Consider the following 21,089-nt stretch of genomic DNA (forward strand, 5'->3'; position numbering starts at 1 on the left):
CCAAAACCTCTACACATCTTGTTTTGATCCAATTAACAGACAATCAGTGCTGTCTGCCCATGTGAATGTACATCTTGCTCTCCCTAGGAAACAGATGTTAAATAAAATAAAGAGAGTAAAAATATCCAGTGTTTTTTTCCTCCTGTTCTGGCGCACAAGATACCAGCACAGATGGAAGGGAACTCTAAATCTGCAAAAGCACTGCTTGTGATCCGAGTGCTGGCGAGCAGACAGAACCAACAACAGAGGATTGTCTCTCTTTTTACCAAATCCAGCCTTCCCACACAGAGCTGCAAAGAGAGAACAAGAAACCCTCCAAATCTAAAAAAATGTATCTTTCTTCAGACTTTGTTATTCTGTGTCTTCTTTGCAAATAAAAAAGCTACCATTTGGACTACTCCTTTTCCCAACAGTAACAGCAGTAGACCTATTACAATTTAACTAAAGAGTAACACTATGAAACATTACAAATATTCTTTTTAAATAGTTACAGCTGACAAAAAGAAAAATACTAGAAAACTCCATGCTGAGGATATAGATTTACAGGAGCATCATCAAATTGCTAAAACCAATAAAAAACCCCTGAGCATTCTCAAGTATGGTGATGTTTGAACACACCTGACCAGAGTTTTTTTGATTGATGAGCTGGTCTCCTGCTATGAGGGGATCCCAGTTCTGTTGTCGTATTAGGTCCTTCACCTCCTCATTGGGCAAATCTATTCGATAATTGAAGTCCCCACACCAAAAAATATAGTCATGGGAAAAGAGCATCCTTCCCTGTAAAAACAGCAGCACACGCTGGAGTTAAAAACAACAGTGACAAATTTACTACTTCTAGGTTCAGAAATTCAGTTTTTAGCTGTGAAATATGTATAATTTTTGGGCGATGAAGACAACCGAAATACATCCTAGTATTTAGTGTCCTTAAGGTTAGAACAACACGATCAACAGTGTGGTGTTTACAACAGTATTTACAACAGTGTGGTGAAACACCAGAGAAGTACCATTTCCTATGAGTTCCCATTTCTAAAGAAACACAAATCAACTGAATTGGATTCCAAAATTTGTCATCTTCCTACTCCTGTCTTAGAAGTCTGCTCAAAGACAACGGCTGTTGCCTGTGTCGGAGGAGAACAACACATCCCCTGACACTTTGTGGCACAGTCTCCAGACAAACTGCAAATTCAGAGCTTTGTCATTCAGACTGAAGACTTTTCACATTTTCATCACTAGAGAGACATTAGTTATATTAGTTATAGAGGGGTTTACTAGTTTAAACAAGGCCCAGGATTTAGAGTGAGAACTTTTACTTTCCTCTTTGTTTTGATTTTTCCACTGCCCATAAGTAAAACCAAGCAGATACACCGGCAGATTGAAATAGGAGCATTTAGGAAACTGCTAGATACAGCACTTGCTAGGAAAACTGGAACATGACAGTGGGGACAAATTTATAAAATGAAAAACCCCTGTAAAATAAGATGTAAGACTCCTGCACAGTGTCACAGAAATTAACAAATTACAGTTTGATGATAAAATTTAAAACAGTTTTAAGTCTCAAGGGAGCGTTTTACTGCACTGGTAACATTTTCAGCTTGGTGTTTGATAGTGAGAACATGGTGTTTGTTCATGGGAACATGGCATAGAATCATTCCTGTGTACTGAGAACAATGCTGTTTCCCAGTGATTTTTTCTCATAGGTGATTGGTCTCCTGCGCCTACAAAAGTTCAACTGCATGTCAGGGATCTATAAGGTCACTTTCCAAAGCTAAGTTCTCGATTTCGAATGCAAGTGAACTCACGTTTCATCATCTCCATCATTGCACTGGCAAGGTCTACTCTTTCTGCAGTCTTCTCTTTTAATAAACATTGTGGGAACTCAATTCTCTCTGAGATCTCTAACCTAAGGAAACCTGATTTCCACAGGGAACTGGGGAAGGAGAAAAATGCAAATGGAGCTTTGGGATGACACTTGGATGCTGGAGCTTCCAAGGGTGTCACTTTTCACTTGTTACGGAATTCGAACACCGCGCTTACCATCGGAAAGCCAAGCTTGCGAGATATTTCTACAAAGTCCTCATTTCTCTCCTTGACTTGGGATTGCCCTGCGGCAAAATGACTGCACACAAAGCAAAGGCTGGAGGTGTGGAACAGCATCCGAATGGCCACTGCACCTTTGTTCCCAGTGGCTCCTCCCATGCCAGTCTTGACAGTATCGACAGCAACATCCCTGAAATAGTGAAACAACTATTAAGCCTTCCAGGAACCTGGCACAGATGGCTCTGAGTGTGACACTGGGCTGGGGGGGACACATTGTTCTCCCAGCCACAGTGCTAGTTTTAAAAAAGTTCCAACAGCCACCAAGCAGTAACCAGATAAAATGTCAGCTTCTCAAGCTCTCTGGGCGACCAACGAGGCATTTGAAAGCTAAGATAAAAGAACTTAAACAACTACTTTACCAGAAGGTGGAAGAGCTCTTTCAGAGCCCCACATGGCTCTGAGGATGTTTGGGCGTTATCTCCCAACACAAGGCAAGGTGAAGGTGACCCAAGCTGGAGCCAGCTGCTGTACTCACTGACCTGATAAAGGGAGCGTGCTGGGGCCTGATGAATACGAAGAGGCAGACGCCCACAAGCTGCTCTGAAGCCAGCAGCACATACTTGTAATCTCTGGAGATGGTCTTCTGCAGCTCAGCAGCCCAGAGCTTCTGATTTGTGGTGCTGGCAGTGAGATTAAAAACACCAGGTTGGAAATAAACCAAACTGAGCGGGTTTCTAGCTGGGGATTGAGCTGACTAAGCTACACCTAAGAACCTCAAGTAAACCTTGAGGCAGTAAATCAAAGCCAAGTTGGGAATGGTGCTCAAATGCCTCCCAGCAGAGACACAGAGCTCTAGACTGTCATGACATCATTGTTTCAAATTCAGCCTCTACAAATGCTGCCTCAGCTTTTCCCAACACCACAGACAACTTGAGGAGCCATGGCTATTTTTGCTGTCTTTACGGGGCTAGACTAGAGGAGCAAAACCTAAGAATTGTTTTAGAGTTACTTCCTAGTTCAGTCAATATTGGAAAACAGGTGTCCACAGTCTTAGATCAAGAAGAAACATCCTGAGAGGCCTAATAGACTATAGTTTTCAGAGTCAGCACCGGACAGGAATGAAAAATACTAGGCCTGGAAACAGCATTAACTACATAAAGGGTGAAATTAAAACCCAAGTGTTTTAATTTCACCCTTTCATTTCACCCAAGGGTGAAATTTCTACCCAAAAGACAGAAATCTGCACAAAAGCTACAGCATTACAGGCTTTAGGTGCTCTTCCCAATGAGTTAAACCTTGCCTGACACCAGGAAACATGTAAAGCAGGCAGAGAAAGCAATGGACAAAGGGAATGCGCTCCTAGGACTACACATACATTTATCACTGGTATCACCTACCACTGGGAAAAATGTCTTTCCATAACCCAGTCTGCTAGGAGAGAAAAATCCCAACTCCACAGTAATATAACCATGCAATACATGGAATGGCAGTGAAAACGAACGGTATGGAAGGAAGCCTTCCTTTACAGAGATCACAGCCTGATACACAATGGCATACCAACAACGCATGCTTTTGGAAAGAGTTTCACAGGTTTTGCTGTTCCCAGCAATACAAGACACTCAACTGAAGAACACTGCAAGCACTGGAGAACCCAAAATTTTAAATGACATGTGACTTGCAAAAGGTGATTATCAGCCAAACTAGTAGTGTGTGGATTGGATCACCCACCTGGCATTCACAATGTTTCCTGCATTTAACTCCACCATTTCTTCAAATCCAATGGCAAATATGTCCACAGGTTTGTTTTTACGATCTGGAGGTAAATAGGGAAAAAGTTATTTCTTGTTTCTAATTAACTTAAGAATCAAGACCTCATATATATATATATTCATTTCAAGAAAAGAATTCCCTACTTGGAAAGAAATTCTTCTCTGAGAGGGTGGTGAGGCCCCAGCACCGGGTGCCCAGAGAAGCTGTGGCTGCCCCTGGATGGCTGGCAGCGTCCAAGGCCAGGCTGGACAAGGCTTGGAGCAGCGTGGGATAGTGGAAGGTGTCCCTGCCCATGGCAGGGGGTGGAAGGGGCTCTTCACAGTCCCTTTCTACACAGTTCTATTCTGTAATACTTGTTTCAATGTTTGTCATCTACTTAGAAAAATCAGAGTTTTCAAGAAAAGGTAATGACAGAACACAAATCCTACCTTGGAATTCATGGATCCCAGCTAACTTTGGTGCATCCAGAAGCCAGTCAGTGAGGGTTTGATTTCTGAAGGCAATACTTCGGAACTGCTTCCCCCCATTGACGTTCCACGTCCCAACGCAGACTCGGATTTTTTTCGGTTTTGCGTACTTATAGAAGTTCTCACACATGCTCTTCAGAACTTTCACAGATGCTGCAAAAACATTTGAAAAGACATTAGTTTTACAGCAAATGCATCAGAAAACCTGGCAGTGAGATCTTTCCAATGTACGTGCACAAATTAAACTGCAAAAGCACTGGGAATGCAGCTTTCCCGAGGCAAAGTACCCTCAGAGACACACTACTTGTGTGGGGAAGACACTGACTGAAAACCAGCAGCAATTTGTTCAAAATTTATATAGAGAGAAATCATACATGAAGGAAACAATTTCCATGTTTTATAAATATCTGCAGTTCTTTCATCTCATCTGTGACTTTAAGGGAACCATAATTTTTTGTACATATCAACAAGGCTATCTACCTCATTTTCACAGATTAAATTTATGAAATCTAATCTCTGTTACAGAACCAACATGTAGATATATTAATTTCTGGAAGTGTAAAAGTTGCTGATAAACTACAAGTACTAAAATAGAGAAGGTACATTATTTCATCATATCAGAGTATGTCTATTTAAGCCACAAGTCTGAATTATTTTTAGGTCAGTTGAATTCCTAAAGAGCTGCTTTAGTGAGGACAGCAAGCTGCAATTTAAAATAATTAAACTCATTTCTCTGTCCCATCAGCCTTTCCCTGTGCCTTGTTTTTATCTGGCAGATGAAGAGAGAGGAATGACCCATATATAAAGGACACTGGGAGAAACAGAAAGAAAAAAGCTGATTCAATCGCCAGGTACTTTACCTAAGTTATATTAGTTGACCTATTTTGAATGTCCTCATGGTTATCAGACTTTAAAAGAACAACATAAACAATATTAGATGGAATTCTTCCCTTCACTTGTTACTGCCTTGAAAAACAGGCAGTTACTGGGAACAGTACTTTTCATTTAAATTCCCCAAAAGTAACATGACTAGTGAGCTGCTGCTGTCTTTTCAGTTTTTGTCATCTTGGCTACCTGGTTAAAACAAAAATCAGGTATTCTCTATCACTACTGGGTTTGAAAAAAACTGGCAGCAAGAGAAGAAAATAGATTGTGTTCATTGGCTGCGAACGCTTTCCCTGCTGAACAAATCACGCATCCATAAATGGGCCAACCACACAGAAAAGACAATGAACTGGTTGGTGTCTCCTTGGGGTGCTCCAAGCAGAAAATGCTTGGGATCACGCTTTCCTCATCAAAATCCAGGGAAATAAAGTCCAGAAAACAGGAAGGAGCCAACGGTATACTCTCACCCTGCAGGTGAGAGCCCAATACTGGGTCTGCTTCTGACCCACACCCCAGGTGATTCCAGCCAGGAAGTCCAGCACATGCCCAAAAGGCCACGGAGAGCAGAGGCCAGGAGCTACCTCAGCACCCAGCCACCGAAGGGAAGCAATCCCAGGAATGCTGTAGCCACAACACATCCAATAACCCAAATCATCCAAAGGGTTGGCTGAACCCCAGGAACCCAAACCGGCATCGTAGGCAGCTGTGCTGGCCTGCAGAGATGAGCCTCTGCAGCACTCTGAGAAGTTTCAGAGCAGAATTTGGACGTTCCTCGTCTGAGGTTCCATCTTTTTCTTTTGAAAATATTTCAGCTTCATTTTAGTTACTCCAAATCATTCTGTTGCTACCGAGCAGCTTTTAAGAAAAGCTGCAAAATTTCATTATTGCCTATTTAACTCCTGATGTTGTTATGAGACCCTAATGTGAAAAGCCTTACCAGGTCAAACTCTCAATTTAGAATTGAACTGACAACAAGCTCATTGCAAACAAAAAATTTCTATCTTTAAACTAGCAGTCTTCCTAAATTGTAGAATGACTCTTTTTACAAATTTGAGTAATTATAAATAAACATTTCTACTGCTTTCCAAAATACTGAGTGAACCAAGTGCTTTTCAGATCTCCTGAGACTATGATTTTCCTACATATTTCTAGTTAGTTATCTTTTCAGCAAAACTGTGCCTCACTCTACAACATAGGAAATCCAATCAGTTACGTTTTCCATTGTTTGCAGCAAAAATACCGTGATTGCTGCACTTACTAGGCAAGCAGAAATTTGGAAATCAGTTCTACAAAGGGAGTGTTAATTTAAAATTCTCTTTGGGATATTCTGTGAAACTGAATGGAACTGTTGGAACTTGATGGAACCGTTTTACTGCAACATCCAAATTCCTGTAGGAATCTTTAAATATATGCAATTCGTACCTCGGTGAAACTCTGAAATGCTAAAAAATAGTTGATTTACAACTCTTACAAAAATAGGCCTTCTAATAAATAATAACAATTAGACATAAATAATAAAACAACAATAATTTATACATATATAAAAATAGTTTCTTCCAGAGTTATGCGATAGAAGGGTAATACCATCAGTGCAACTGGTCATTCCAATAAGCACTTGGTTACACTGACAAAATGCCAGTGAATCACTTAATTTCAGATGTACATTACTTGTGACTCAGATTTCATTCCCTAGAGACTCACCACGAGTTAAGCAGGTAGAGTAAAACACATATGGGAAAGGAAAATTGGCAAATGCAAAGGCCATTTGAATTTGCTCAACACACAGCAAAATCTGAATAGAAGAGCATTAGGAATATTTTACTTTAAATAACGGTTTCTAGGAACAAGAACCTGAAGTGCTGCACAGCTGACAAGTTTCCTGCATGAACACAAGCATGTTAAGCCTTCTAGCAGCAAATAAAGTAAAATTACAAATTGTAGTGAAGCATTTCTACTCTTATCCTAAACAAAGCAAAAATACAGAAGCCTCCAAATCAGATAAAAAGGAAAATTCCTTTACAGCCAGAGCACGTGCAAAAATAAGCCCCTGCGAATCGGTTACCTCATTTCCTAACTCCCACCCAAGTTCAACTGCAGCATTTTACACCTCTTATATTCTCGCTTTTCTTGGATTAAAGCATGATAGGGCATAGGAATGCCAGCTCCAAACACCACCAGGAAAATGTGAGCCCATAGCCCAACGTTACACAAACAGACACAAGAAAAGCCAGAGGACAACAACAGCTGATCAGGTATTCACAGTTTATTTTACTGTACTATACTATACCTGATTGTAATGATTGCTCTGAAACTACGGATGCAGTAAGAGGGAAACAAGAAAAGATTAGTCAAATAAGTCATTGCTTTTTAGGATTTTCCAGCAATGTGTGAGGAAACATGCTGTTAATACACAATTTATTACACATAACCATTTCCATCAGTTAAGGCACAAGTTTTATGCTGCATAATCTACCAAGTTTCACAACGGGATCAGCAAATTTTCTTTGTCTCCTTTATTAATAATGGATTCACACAGGTTGAAGTACCCCACTGCTTAACTTGCCACCTAGCAGAGAATGCAGAGAGATTTCAGGGAAGAGGGATTAATGCTCCTCAGCTGTCAGGAGATGCAAATACAAAAGGACAGCTTGCATTCCCAGACAAAGTGGGAAGAAATGAAAACAAATTTTAACTAATTTTGAGGTGAGGCCGATTTAGCAGGTCTTGCACATAAGAAAAACCACAATAACGTGAAACCTTGTGCTAAACAAATGGGACAAAAGCAACACCTTGGACTCCACATCAGATCAAGATATGGACCCTCGAGATGAAGACTACAACTGGGCAACAATTTTCTTCTTAAGCCAAAGATTTGCACTGAAGCTTTGACATATTTTTCCTCATTCAAGGTTAAAATGCGTCCGGGAGAAGGAAAAAAAAAAATGAAAAGGTGAACTTAAGAATGTTATCAAACCCTAAAAATTGCAGTAACCCAGAACATTATTACCTGGGATCTTGGAAAGAAGACTCAAATTTAAGTTCCTTCTTTGCCCAAATTTGAGCTCCTGTATCTTTTGTGCCCCAAGAGAGGACTGATCACAGCCCTGTGACTGACCAGACCTGCAGAAGATGGGATCGGATGCAGTCCTGGGCACCACGGAGGCTACGTCTCTTTGGGGATGCAGGATGCTGCTTCAGCGCCCTGTTCTCACAAGGGGAGCCCCTTTCCTGGTACCAAACCCCCAAGACTCAGTGGCTGCTCTGTGCAAGCAGAGTTTCTTATGTATATCTCTCTGGTTTTGATGTAGAACTTCACCCACAAATCATAAACAGGTAAAGCAATTTCTGCAGCACATTACTTTGGCGCTATTAGTAAAGCAGAAGTAACTTCCATTTTTTAATAAGCCCAGAGAACATAAAAGAGCATTTATACTTTACAACAGTGCTTTGAAAACAAACTCTACACAGCTTTCTTACACCAAATAGTTATCAGAGATTAAAATCCTGAAAGACACATACCGCGTAAACTGCTGGTGGTTAAGAGAGCCCGTGCTTTATCTGCTAAATCACTATTTAGGGTATTTCCCAATAACAAAACATCAATGGCCTCCTGCTTGGAGCTATCAAAAAAGTTATTTTGGATCGTTCTGGTCACAGAACGAGCACCATCCTTCAGCTTTCCAGCCTGTTAGGGAGGAACACGTATAAAATATTTTATGTCGGACACTGCTCACAATACATTGGCAATATTCAGTAGATATACGTAAACTATGCTAATGATTTTAAGGGCTAAGGCAATTTTCTTCTTTAAGTATTAAATCAAGTTGTCTGAGCTTACTGTGCTACATGTGCTTTCCCCCCCACCCCCAAATGCTAAAAATACACAGTAATACCTACAAGGCGTATCTAACAAGCAGATATAAATTAAACTAAATAATGTTTAGTTTATATATTACTGCAGGGAGAGGAGGGGTTTTTTTTTCCTAAACCCTAGGTCTTTAAAAATTAATTTGATATAGTGCCATGTTGAGACCATGACGGGGATTTTGGGCTTTTCCCCAAATAGTGAGAGATGAGCAAGCACTCGAGTCCAAATGCCATGATACATGAATGTATATGTTTATACTTAGGAGTTCAGAAGAATTCGCATTCTGGAATATCCATGTTAAAAACAGAGAGAGCTTCGACTTAAGACCCCCCTAAACTTGTTGAAATAACATGCAAGTCTCATGCAGCATCCCAGAAGGAGGAACACAGACACCAATCCATGGCTCCAGACACACCCAGACACTGTCTCTGCACACTCTGGCCTGACTGAGCTGCAGTCCAGAGGAACAGGGCTCAACCACCTGGGCTAAACAAGAGTCTCCAGAAAAATGTGCTGCTGCTGCAGCTGCGCCCAAGGGTCACACACACCTAAAGGATGATGTAAGTAACACATAATGCAGCCTGGTACTCGATTCCAAACCTGGCAGCGTTGATTTTGGCCCACAAAAACCCCTTTCTGATTGCACGCATTGCTGCGTGTGCTCTGCCTGTGAGGTGTCTGTGAACACGCTGCTGCAGGTACATGAAGTACAGCTCTGCGATCCACCAGGGATGCTGCAAGGGATTGTGTTATTATAAAAAATACTCCCAAGTTTGCAGCTTGCATTGTCCATGAAAGCCTCTTAAATGCACGTGGGAAGGAAAGAAGGCAAAAGCTTAACCAAACTACCCGAGGATTTGGTCTTGTGAATTGTACTGGACAGTGAGACAGGAGCTCCTCCTTTGGCAAGGCGAAGGGACTTTGGCAGACAATGGGGATGAGCTGGAGGGAGCGCTCTATTGCAAGAGGATTTTGATATGATGCACTCCCTTCCTGGCAGACAACTTTCAACTGATGATCCAAAAAACCACACTCACCATTCACATATCAGGCAGTTAATTGAAAGGAACCCCGAGAAAGCAAAAGAAAGAGCAGGTAAGGAGTTAGATGTAACGAGTAGTAGAATACTTTAAAAAGAACTGGTTTTCAGTATAGAAAGGTATATTAGCACACTTAAGGTTAAAATAATTTTCTCCTCTGTGAAATTTCTATATTTTTACTTCTAAGTATTCTTCAGCTCTGAAGAATCAAACTGACAAGTAGGAAATTGAACAATTTCAGGCATCAAACTTTTCATTTAAAAACGAGAATGCAACTTAAAAACTACATTTTAAAATATACTCAGAGTACTCAAAAACATAATGAATCAGATTTAATTGAAACAAGAGCAAGTATTGTAAGGCTTTCCAAGCATGAGATATCGTCTTTCAATAGATGGGACTTGGGTCAGAGATGCTTGATTTGATTTATGAGATGTGGTAGTAATTAGAGTTGTCCCAGGGCAGGGATCCAGAATTATTCCAAAGACAGTAGAGCAAATGTACTGCCGTGGTTTAACAAACTGAAACCAGGAAAACTACTCTGTGTTTTAAACGTTAGAAATGGAAATGGAAATACATTAATCACATTTTTTAAGTAAAAAAAAAATAAATTAAAAAAAAGCCAGATGAACTAGATGAAATAGGTAACTATTAATTTAGGAAAAGGAACTAAAGAAGGCTGAATGGGAAAGTCAAGACAAGGGAAGACACTCCACAAAATACTTACTGCAGTTTTCCTGGCAGTCTAGGTAACATTTTTGTAAGAAAATAAAACTAAACATCTTGAACCAAATTCCACTCTATAGTAAAATACAAGCAATTCCCAAATGAAGAAGTCTTGTATGCACCAGTCAAGGGGCAGAATAAGCAACAAGTTCATTTGTTTTGTTTTTATGCGTTTTACTGTGATACTTCCTACGTGAGCAGAGAAGAACCCCGGCACAGCGTGAATGAACAAATGATGGAAAATCCAAAACAACTGGCCATGGGTACATAGGATATAACATGGAAAGAGAAGAAAGGCATTCTTCAGCAAAAAGAGCAGTGTGAAAAGACATTCTCGAGGGAACTAAGGGCAAAAATTGCTATGGGTTAACATTTGTCTCGACAGGTATCACCTGGCAAGGGACAGGATTAGGGAAACAAAAAAGCAACATTGTGAGGAAAAAAAAAAGGACAGCATGAGAAAACGGGAATAACTCAGGCATCAACCCAGATAAAACAAGCTGAAGGAAAACATTACACTGTCACGGAGCATGGAACAGTTCTCATAGCATTAGAAAGCAGGGTAGAAATAAAATTTGGGTTCTTTTCAGTAACTGCAAAACTAAAAAGAAAAAGCTGGATGGACATGCAAACAAAACCACCAGGCTACAACTAGATTAGTATTAACACTATTAAACACTAAACCCACGAACAACTTGTTTCCCATCAAACATACTGGAAAAGGAGATACAGTGATTGGAACTGAAATTATAGCAGGAGAGGTAGAGAGGAAAGTAAAAATATTCAAAGAAACTAAAGCTGATTTGAATATACATTTTTCCTGGACTATGTTCTACAGAAATGGAAGATTTCAGACTTATCCTTTCATGCAGAATGGTGTTATGTAGGAGGCAGGAGCATGGCTAGGAAGGGATGTACAGGAACATGACCTGGTTATCAACAGAACCAACCATTTCAAGTTAATTTTTTTGGCTGGTTGGGTTTTGTTTGGGATTGTTTTAGGATTACAAAGCGCATGTTTTTTTAAAGAGAAAATCTCATCGTTGCTACGTTAATGGCAGAATTTATTAAAACCCATCCTAAACACTGCTAAAGCATTTGAGAAGACGTATTTTACCTTTGCTTTTCCTTCAAGGGCTCCAGTTCCAGCATAAATTTTACTGACAGAATCACCATTCACAGACCACATGGATCGGAAAACTTCCTGAAAGCGAGTAACTAACTGAGGCTTCTCAGCTAATCCTAATACCTCCAGCTGTTTTGTTAGCATCTGTAACAGGGGAACACAACAATAGCAAAAAGCCCCAACAAACCAAACCAAAAACAAACAACGCCGCCCCCCCCCCCCACTTTAAATATACTTTTTAAAAGGCACATCCTATTTTTCAGCATATATGCATAAAAGCCCACAAATCTTGGGTTTATATCTATCATTTTGAGCAAACTGTCAGCACGTTATGCTTGAAAGGATGAATTATACATGTAGTTTAGCACCAACAATCTTCTTTGAAGATAGGTAGCAATACAGGAAAAAAAGTTATGTAGCTTATTTGTAAATGTTTTCATCTTAAAGTTCACCAAACTAAATGCAAAGCTATTTTCAAGAGCTTTTAAAAATCTTTAAAACCTTAGGGTGTCTGACAGCAAGAAGGAGCCTCAAATAATAGACACAGAATGGCAAAGGCAAAATTCTAAAGGCTGGGCAGGAATCAACAAAAGATACAAAAGGAAACTTGCAAAACAAAATTAAGAAGAAATAAAAAAGAAGTTTTAGAAATTGGATGCTTGCTCTTATAATTTTAGGGGGTCATCTAGAGTTCAATATCTGTTATTTTAAGTATCTACTGTACTAAATAAAGTAAGAATTCATATATCTAATTTAATAGAATTTTAAAATTAAGTAAGCAGTTCTTCAGGATTAACCATTTCCTCTCTTACTAATTAGTTTTATGCTTTTAGCTCTCCTATTTTAGCTGAAATCATAATTTAATTCTCATTGCTGAAAAATCTGGCATACCTGGTTTAAAAAAAAAGTTGTATTTATGCAGTTCTTGAAAGGATATGAAAGGGGAAAAAAAGGGCTACATAGCTAACTTCGACATGTAAGCACTCTACACATGGAGAGTGTACAAAGATATTCTTATGCCATAGAAAACCTGTGCTAAAGCAGCAGCCAAGCACTACATATTTCAGAATCAGATGTGTCTGTTCTACAACCAGCGCCTTTTAAGTTCTCACAGAAATTTCTCTTAAGAGGAGCATTTTAACGAAATAAAATTCAGAAAACAGAAGCATAACGATTGTGCTACGTTTGACCTTACAGCACCCATATTTTTTCATTTTCAAACGTGCTGAAGGTCCTCTCTCTGGAAGTCAGAACAAGAAACAGCTCACACTAGAAATCCACCTACAGAAAGTTGCTCCACCCTTCCTAGGATGGTTCCTAGGGAAGGGGACATGACTTTTATGCCCTGCGAGCCCCAGGAGCAGCAGCTGGATGCGGGATTCCTACCTCCAAGCCAAAGAAGGCCTGCACACTGTTTGTTCTGTCCAGACAGTCCAAGCAGTTGGTCCTGACAGTGCCACTCTGGGATCTGTGCCAAGGACAACAGGAGAGGGAAAACAACTGAAGTAACTCATTTGACACACATCTCCTCGACAGAGGCGGGGACGGGGAGATCTGAACCAGAGCAGTAAATCAGCGCACTCTCAGCACAACGCTCCTGCCCCACGAGGCCACTTATAAATGTGTCAGCGGCAGAAGGTAAGCTTCAAGCGCTCACTTCTTCTGCAAATAACATCAGGGCTTCTGCTTCAGTTTCTCCCAATCCTCCTTGCCTGCTTGGTTGAAGTGTTATGCAAGATTAAGGCTTCTTTTCGAACAATTCAACTGACACGCTTCCAAAAAACCTCGGAGAGAAATAACTCCTAGTTACAACAAAAGTGAAAAAAGTACCGAGACACTTCTTGAATTTTATTTAACTAAAAGTAACAAGAATTTGTGACGTAACTAAAGCCAATTCCAACGCCTCATTCCTTGCCCATAAAAATGAAAAAGAAGCCTCTCCCCTTTAGCTCAAGGGATGTTTGAGGCCCTCAGGAACTGCTCCACTTCCTTCGGGAGAAGCCCAGTAACTCCTGATAGAAAGCTCTCAAAAGGATCATGTTAAGCAATATCCATGTGCTGCTTGCTCAGCCAGGAGTCCAAAATTCTAACGACTCTCCCAAGGACACACACTTATCCCTTACTTTTGTCATTCCAACCACACACTTTGTCCACCAAAGTCAGTATGGTTTCAGCACCTTTACTTAGAGACCTAACCACAAACTGCAGCAAGTTTCTTTGAGACTTTTTTTGGCATTACTATCTCTGCAGTTGATTTGAAATACAAAGCAAAAAGCCTGACATTTCCCAAAGGAGACAGTCCATGAACTCACAAACGTTATAACTGTATCTCTTATTAACACAAGTCTTTGAGCTGTCACAAGCCACAATTTTTTTCTTGCTTTCTATCTGTGGCATTTTGATTTTTGATGGCTTTATTTGAATCCCCCAATTAAAAAACAAAAAGCCACTTTTAAAAGTTTTTTAAATCCCCTAATCATTCAGCAACTCTTTCTCAGGGAGAACCCCACTCAGCACTCTGCTCTGCATTAGTTAAAAGGAGGAAGAGTGTGGAAGGGAGAAGAGAAGGAATATTGCCTACTTCTACCCCTGCTTCTGTTTTCCTGCTGAGATAAGCGCAGCCTTTGCTCCAGGAACCAGGAATGAGTACAGAGCAGAGCAGGAAACATGCATCTCAATCCTGCTCTGAGAGAAAGGAATCTCTCAAATGGGGGATACAGGCACAGTCAAAAACACTGCCCTGAGCACGAACATTCACAACACACAGAAAATAGAATGTTCCACCACTGAGGGAAATACTCAGCGTGTTGTACAGGAAGATGAAAAAAAAAAAGGCATTAATTCCATGGGGCTGCCCTCTAGAAAGAGGACTACTGACCATTTTGACAAAATCCTGAGGTCAAAGGCCTGAAATTTATTTTTGCCCCTTGAATGTTTCACAGAGATCTTCCTCAGAGACTTTTAGAGCATACACAGAATGAGACAAGATCTTACCAGAGTAAAATAGGTGACTCATATTTCAGCTGTTAAGGACCACCCAGGATACACTAACACCACAATAACAGAGGCAACATTCTTTCTCTTGTCTTCCTACTGAGAGGTGAAACACATCCCAGCACCACAACTTAATCTGAGGAAACATACGAAAATTATACACACAAACCTTTTCACTTCCTTTCCATCAAAATAAAAAAATCCACACTCTAAGAATTTCTGGACTTGAGGTTTAAGCACACTGTGTAGTTTTTCTGCTTTTCCACCTTTAACCATCTGATGATAGTCGAAGTTCACCATTTTGATATCAGCTGCATGTTCAGATGCTTTCAAATGGCTCTGGCATTGTAAACAGGAAAAAAAAAAGAAAAAAAAAAAGGTATAAATATACCAGTACCTGAACAAACAGAAGCAGGATCTAAACAAGAGATTACAAATATTTAAGTTGTTTTATTAGCTTTCCTTTAGGTAAAATGAAACAACTTTTATCACCACAGCAATAAATCACTCAGAACTGATTCATATTTCATGTGTATTTTTGTTTTCCTTGTCACAAAGTCAGGCTTTTCCCTTACTGCCCCAGGGGTCACAAAGGCAGCGCACGGCCCCTTCTGCTGTTCAAATGCTTTCACTTGCAAAAGGCTGTTTCAATGAAACCCCTTTTCAGCAACAGTCACTGACATGCTGGTCAGCAATGGGGATTGAGTCAACACTTCATCAGCTACTACCGACAAAAAACCCACCCAAATTACTTAGGTTGCTGTGGAGAGTAGCTTGAGCAAAACTTTCCCCAATATTCCCTGAAACACCTTTGAGTGCCCACACAATGTTTGCTGGCAAAGCCCTGGGTATCAATGCACATCTGGGAATGCTCCTGTCTCCTACGAGAGCTGGATACAGCAAATACCCCAGTGAATGCCTCAAGCTATTCAATCACTACAACACAGAGGGAAAAGGGAGAGGGAAATAACAGATGGTTACTGCCATGTTCTCTGCCTCCAGACAGAACTCCTCAAACGGTCAGCATTTGTGAACTGCAAAGTGAGGTTTTCTTTTAAACTAACCAGTGAGAATTAATGAGAGCAGCTACTTCTAGTTAACATCTTCTGAACAAATATTTCCTGCTAATCATGAAGAAGTTCCATATTTAAACTGATAAATTGTATTTTTAAAAAAAAATATTAAGGGGCATATCCATTAATTTCAAAAGAAATATCCTTAAAAAGAAACCTCACAGCATTAAATATCACAAAGTGTAATGTATTTATTAATCAATTTTATAGTACAAAAAGTCTTATGTTTTCAATAAGACACTAGTAAGTATGAAATATAAGAATAACTTAAAATTCCTCAACACTGTCTACACAGCTGTTATAATTTTCCAGTACAGTAACCAATCTGATCAGAATCAAACAGGAATTAGATAGAGAGAGCTTTTAACAATTCATTTCACATCATGCAGCAACTCAAGCAGTGCTGTTATGATAAATCAAATTTTAGCTCCCAGAGCACAGCATACCTGGAGGTTTGGTTTCCAAAGTCTATGTAAAAGCTTCACTGCAAACAAGCAAATTTCAAGGACACGCGCAATGAAAGAACTGTCATACTCACCTGGAAAGCTTTGCTGAGCATGTGCTCCCCTTCTTTTGCCCCAAGTAAATTTACGATAATTTGCTTGCCATATAAATTTTTAAGAGTTTGGAAATGCCTGTTAACAGAAGAAAAAATCCACAGTCATCTTCTGGCACACAGAAAATTAACAGCAATACCTGCAACACTGAGATGTTGCAAAGTAGTCAACTTAAATTTTATTCACAGTTTCCAACAAAGCATTGAAAGGCATAAGCAATACCCGGGAAGTTCCCAGCTTTTGTACAGACCCCACATTTGTACAGACAAAGCCTCCCATTTGGAATAATATCCCATCTCTGTGATGCAGCAGAACTATCAGAGGTTTGTAGTGCGTTAGCAAAAATTATAGATGTTTTTCACCTGTCAAAAGCTGGTGCATTCGCCTCAAAACCTCTTGACATCCTGACACGATGGGATCCCACCTACGACACCGAGATTACATTAAATTGTCTTGTTTTGAGTAAAAGACACATGAATGTTTCAGCAGTTCTACTGCAAAATGCTGGTATGTCTAAAGAACCTGAAGTCCCTGTAAGGCACAAACTTTTTTTAACCTTTCCTGTAAAAAATGTGTCACAGCAGTAGTTACTGAGTCAGTCTCTGTTTCAAGAGAATTGTGATGAAATTCTACTACAGTAACTCTTGATCCTTACTCACTTCTTGAAAAGACTTCTCCTCAAGAACAATTCAGAAGAAAACAGTCTCTTTGGATGCCCTTAGATAGCACATTTAAAAGAGGAAACAGAACTACAAATAGAAGACACGGAAAAAAGAAAGGACATTCAAGTCAAGTGCAAAGCAACTTCTAAACTTGAGAGGAGCAGGCTTGGTGAACCACAATAGCATGAACGTGCTCCCAAAGGATCACCTCATCCTCACAGGCAACTGTGAAGAAGAGCCCAAAGGCCAGCAGATGATGTTTAAAAGGACACAAACAAGAATTATCTGTGTAATTAAATCTATCTCCTGCTTACCTGCAGTCCTGGCTGTTCCCAAAATAATGGAACAGATCCTCGAATCTGTATGAAAGATGACACAGAATCATCCAAATATATCACCTGTTAAAGAAAGTACAGTATTAATAATTATCACAGTGTAAGATTTTAGAATTCTTAGCCTTAACTAAACATGGAGCAAATAAAACATATTTACGTATTACGTATTCCACACTACAAGCTAAAATATTGTTTCCCAGACTCTGAACAACTCCAACAAAAAGTTCTGTCGCTCATGCTCCCTTGCAGAATCACAATTCACAACGTCTAAGGAAATTGAGCTTTTATTTTTTGCTCTTGAGTAACTTCTGCACTAGGAGTAAGGTGCTTCAAACAACTCGCTAAGACTTTCCTGCAGGAATAGTTAAAATGAACATCACTGCACAGAAAATCACCATGCAGCCTACTCAGAACGCTTGCACAAACTTTCTGCATCAGAAATCAACATATCACGGTCCATGAGGTATCCACGAAAGGAAAACTAAACAACACACCGCAGCCAGTCAGTGACATTGGCACGCTAGGAAACTCGGGCAGAGAAAGTGAAACAAGAGTCTTGTGACTAAACTCCTGACTGGAGGCGTACAGGCAGAGCCCTTCCGGCACAAAGTCCTCCTGCAGGCACCTGGGTTCGGGAAGGAGTCAGTGAGTCAGCCAAAGAAAGCCAGGAGCACGAACACAGCTGCAGGAACAACCCCTTGGGAATAGACTACCATGGAAAGTGAGCCAAGGAAAGCCAGCAAAGAAAGATTTTAACAGGTTCTCACATTTCTGTATAATGAGGGCAGAACTACGAAATCCAAGGCAGCAGAACGACAGCGGCTTCACAAGCTGCCTTTCAGATGAGCTGCGCTAAGGGGAACGCTTTTATCCTTCCTGAGCCACCAAGGCACCGGTGTTTTGTATTTGTCAAAAATCCCCTTTGCCTGTTTCTTTTCCTTTAGATTAGCTCAGGCCAGAAGTGGAACACGCTGCCACGCAGCTCAAGGGGCTCAGGAGAAGCACAGCCACCCACAGGAGTTCAGCACCTTCTTAAGCTATTGCAACTGAGACACAGGCGTGCCCTGACCATAAGCCACACTAAAAACCAAGATCATCAAATTACATAACCTACTTAGCCTCCTAATTTAGTATCAGAGAAACTATTCCAATATCTGCTGGTGGCAGACTTGACTTGTGATCTGTTGATTTAGAGCAAAAATCTAACCGCATGGGGGCTTGTCAGCCAATCTATGGGCACCGGAGCGTAACATACCTGCTCTGTTTCAACAAAATTGGCAACGTGACCATCATCATTTGTTCCCCGGACGTTAAAGCGGGTACCAGCCCGTTCACAGCTTAGTCGTGAAATGAGACAAGCCTTCGCCTGCTTGTGAGCTGCATAAATTGTCCTGATCTCCACTCCTCCACACATGAGACGCAACAACCAGTCATCACAGTTCACACCGTAGTGCTTCAGATGTAAATGCAGTGACTGGTTCCTATCAGAAAGAAAACAAGCATCAAATAACTGGAAGGAGTTACAATTCAGTTCGAACTGTTAAACCAACTACTAACTCCTTACATTTCACACCTACTAACACAAATAAGACCAGGAAAATAGGCATGCTACAGTTTTGCGGTGTAACTCCCATTTAAATGTTCCTGAAATAGCAAATAGCACAGTAAGAAGATGGAGTGAAGTTATGAATTTCAATGACCTGAAAATAATAACCCTTATAGCCTTTGCTTGTCACCCACCAACAAAACAACACTCCAAGCTCGTTCCTACTTCTCTGCTCAGCCTTGTTTTGAGAAGCCAAAGATTACAGCCTCTAGGAAAGCAAGAAAGAATTCCAGTGACAGGGTTACTTTTTTTGTAGGGTGTAAAGCACCATTCAATCTCACACCACCACGAATTAAAGTGAGAAAAGAAATTCTTGTCAATATACATTGCATACTTTCATTATATGCCACCTAACCCCATGCCACCCAGCAGACAGGCTTCCAGGATTACTTTCCCAGCCAACTGGGAATTTCTTCTATTAAATTTCTTTCAAATTTCTTTGAACACTAATTTCAGGGTTAAGTGCTGGTACTTTATATACTGCATATATCATTCTCTAATAGCAATTACTGTTGACATGAAAGATCCACAGTTTGAATATACCAGTGCATTTAGCAGCACTGATCAATGCTGTGTTAAGTAAGAAAGACTAAAGTTCAGGTTTTGTGAAATTTTTTTGTTTGCCTCACTCTAGTGGGGCTTGGCTTTTGATCTTCTTCAGAAACATTCACTTGTATAAAAAAGCAGCAAATTTTTCTGCCTAGCAAAGGAAAGCAAATTCCAGAAAGATGCCTGGTTGTGTCTCTGCCCAGAAAATTCTACTGGAATTGCAAACAGCATGTTTTTTATAACTGTGGAAGCCCTCTAATGTTAAGTCTTTTCATCCTAAACCTAAGTATACAGGTGTATTATAAAGGACACTGAAAACAAACTGAAATTCTTTCCCTGGGCACTCTGAGCCTGGCTGGATGTTTGGCACAGAAGAATCCCCAGGAAGCTCACTGAAGTGCATATGCAGAATACTTCCTGTTCTTGACTTTTATCTGGACATTCCACCTACCTCCTGTGAGGACTGGTTCTTACTGAAAAAAACAGAACCAGGTAACTTCAGAAAGTTTTACAACAGGGGTCAAAATCAGCCCAGCTTATTTGGACAAGGTCAACAGGCAGCATTTCTCAAGCTCTGAAGTACTGACTGATCAATGGAGAGCCAAGTCTTTTTCCAGAAGCATAGACAAACAGCAAGGTTTCTACAACCCCTGTACACCTACATCAAGGAAATAATGTTTCTGAAGACCCGAGCTTCTTTCCTACCTTAACAATTTTTTCTTCTACTTCACCCTGATCAGATTCCTCTACTTGACCAAAATAGCAGCTAAGACTAGAGAAGCATTGGCTCATATGCCAGAGCTGGTTTGGTGTATTTTGGCCAGGAGAGGGGGATGGATGTAGCTTATGCCTCGTTCTAACAGTGTAAAGCCAAGTCCTCAGCACCTTTCCAAGATCCCTGGACACACAGAGCATTTTTAACAAAGGCTGAAGGCAACAGAATTTCTGACATGTCAGTGTGCATTACTGGCATTATTTAAGCTGCTGATGGGCAGAAACACCACAAACATTCCTCTCACCAAAAATTCTTCGTGTGAAAACCTATACTTTATTCAAAAATATCCAGTAAAAGGATAGTGAGTGCAGCAGCCAAGCAAGAGCCTACCTGCCATCCCAACAAAACCAACAATATCACAATATTCTGAGTAACAAGACTTTTGAATGCTTTCATAAGTTGGAAACCCCCTTGGAATCTATCTATAAACACATTCGAAAAACTGACACAACTGATGAAGAATTAAGAGGCACCAAAACTGAAACACAACAACACAGGAGATGTTCAGATGAAAATGCAATATAAGCAGTGAAAAATCTGTGTACTGTTTCCAATTAAGAAACTCCCAAGTGGTCACAAAAACATCCTGTCATTAGTAACATACTTGCGCCCTTAGTGC

General features: G+C 40.3%; 1 protein-coding gene across 15 annotated transcripts in view; it reads right to left on the bottom strand.

Annotated features, from left to right (window-relative positions):
- Positions 1 to 21,089, bottom strand: part of SYNJ1 (synaptojanin 1) — a 50,133-nt gene that overhangs the window by 20,038 nt on the left and 9,006 nt on the right. For 7 of the 15 annotated variants that reach the window (XM_040089512.2, XM_040089604.2, XM_040089584.2 and 4 more), the window contains exons 5-18: positions 18,796 to 19,021; positions 17,520 to 17,603; positions 16,906 to 16,967; positions 16,525 to 16,621; positions 15,083 to 15,252; positions 13,306 to 13,387; positions 11,911 to 12,063; positions 8,679 to 8,844; positions 7,447 to 7,470; positions 4,236 to 4,427; positions 3,766 to 3,850; positions 2,577 to 2,717; positions 2,035 to 2,227; positions 619 to 777 (exon numbers count right to left, since the gene is read on the bottom strand). In XM_040089512.2, coding sequence (XP_039945446.1) covers positions 619 to 777; positions 2,035 to 2,227; positions 2,577 to 2,717; positions 3,766 to 3,850; positions 4,236 to 4,427; positions 7,447 to 7,470; positions 8,679 to 8,844; positions 11,911 to 12,063; positions 13,306 to 13,387; positions 15,083 to 15,252; positions 16,525 to 16,621; positions 16,906 to 16,967; positions 17,520 to 17,603; positions 18,796 to 19,021 — 1,834 coding nt within the window. The remainder of the gene's footprint in view (positions 1 to 618; positions 778 to 2,034; positions 2,228 to 2,576; positions 2,718 to 3,765; positions 3,851 to 4,235; positions 4,428 to 7,446; positions 7,471 to 8,678; positions 8,845 to 11,910; positions 12,064 to 13,305; positions 13,388 to 15,082; positions 15,253 to 16,524; positions 16,622 to 16,905; positions 16,968 to 17,519; positions 17,604 to 18,795; positions 19,022 to 21,089) is intronic. The other 8 variants (XM_040089615.2, XM_040089594.2, XM_040089574.2 and 5 more) reach the window with 2 other exon arrangements.

Source organism: Hirundo rustica, chromosome 2, assembly GCF_015227805.2.
Source record: "Hirundo rustica isolate bHirRus1 chromosome 2, bHirRus1.pri.v3, whole genome shotgun sequence".
NCBI classification, from domain to species: Eukaryota; Metazoa; Chordata; class Aves; order Passeriformes; family Hirundinidae; genus Hirundo; species Hirundo rustica.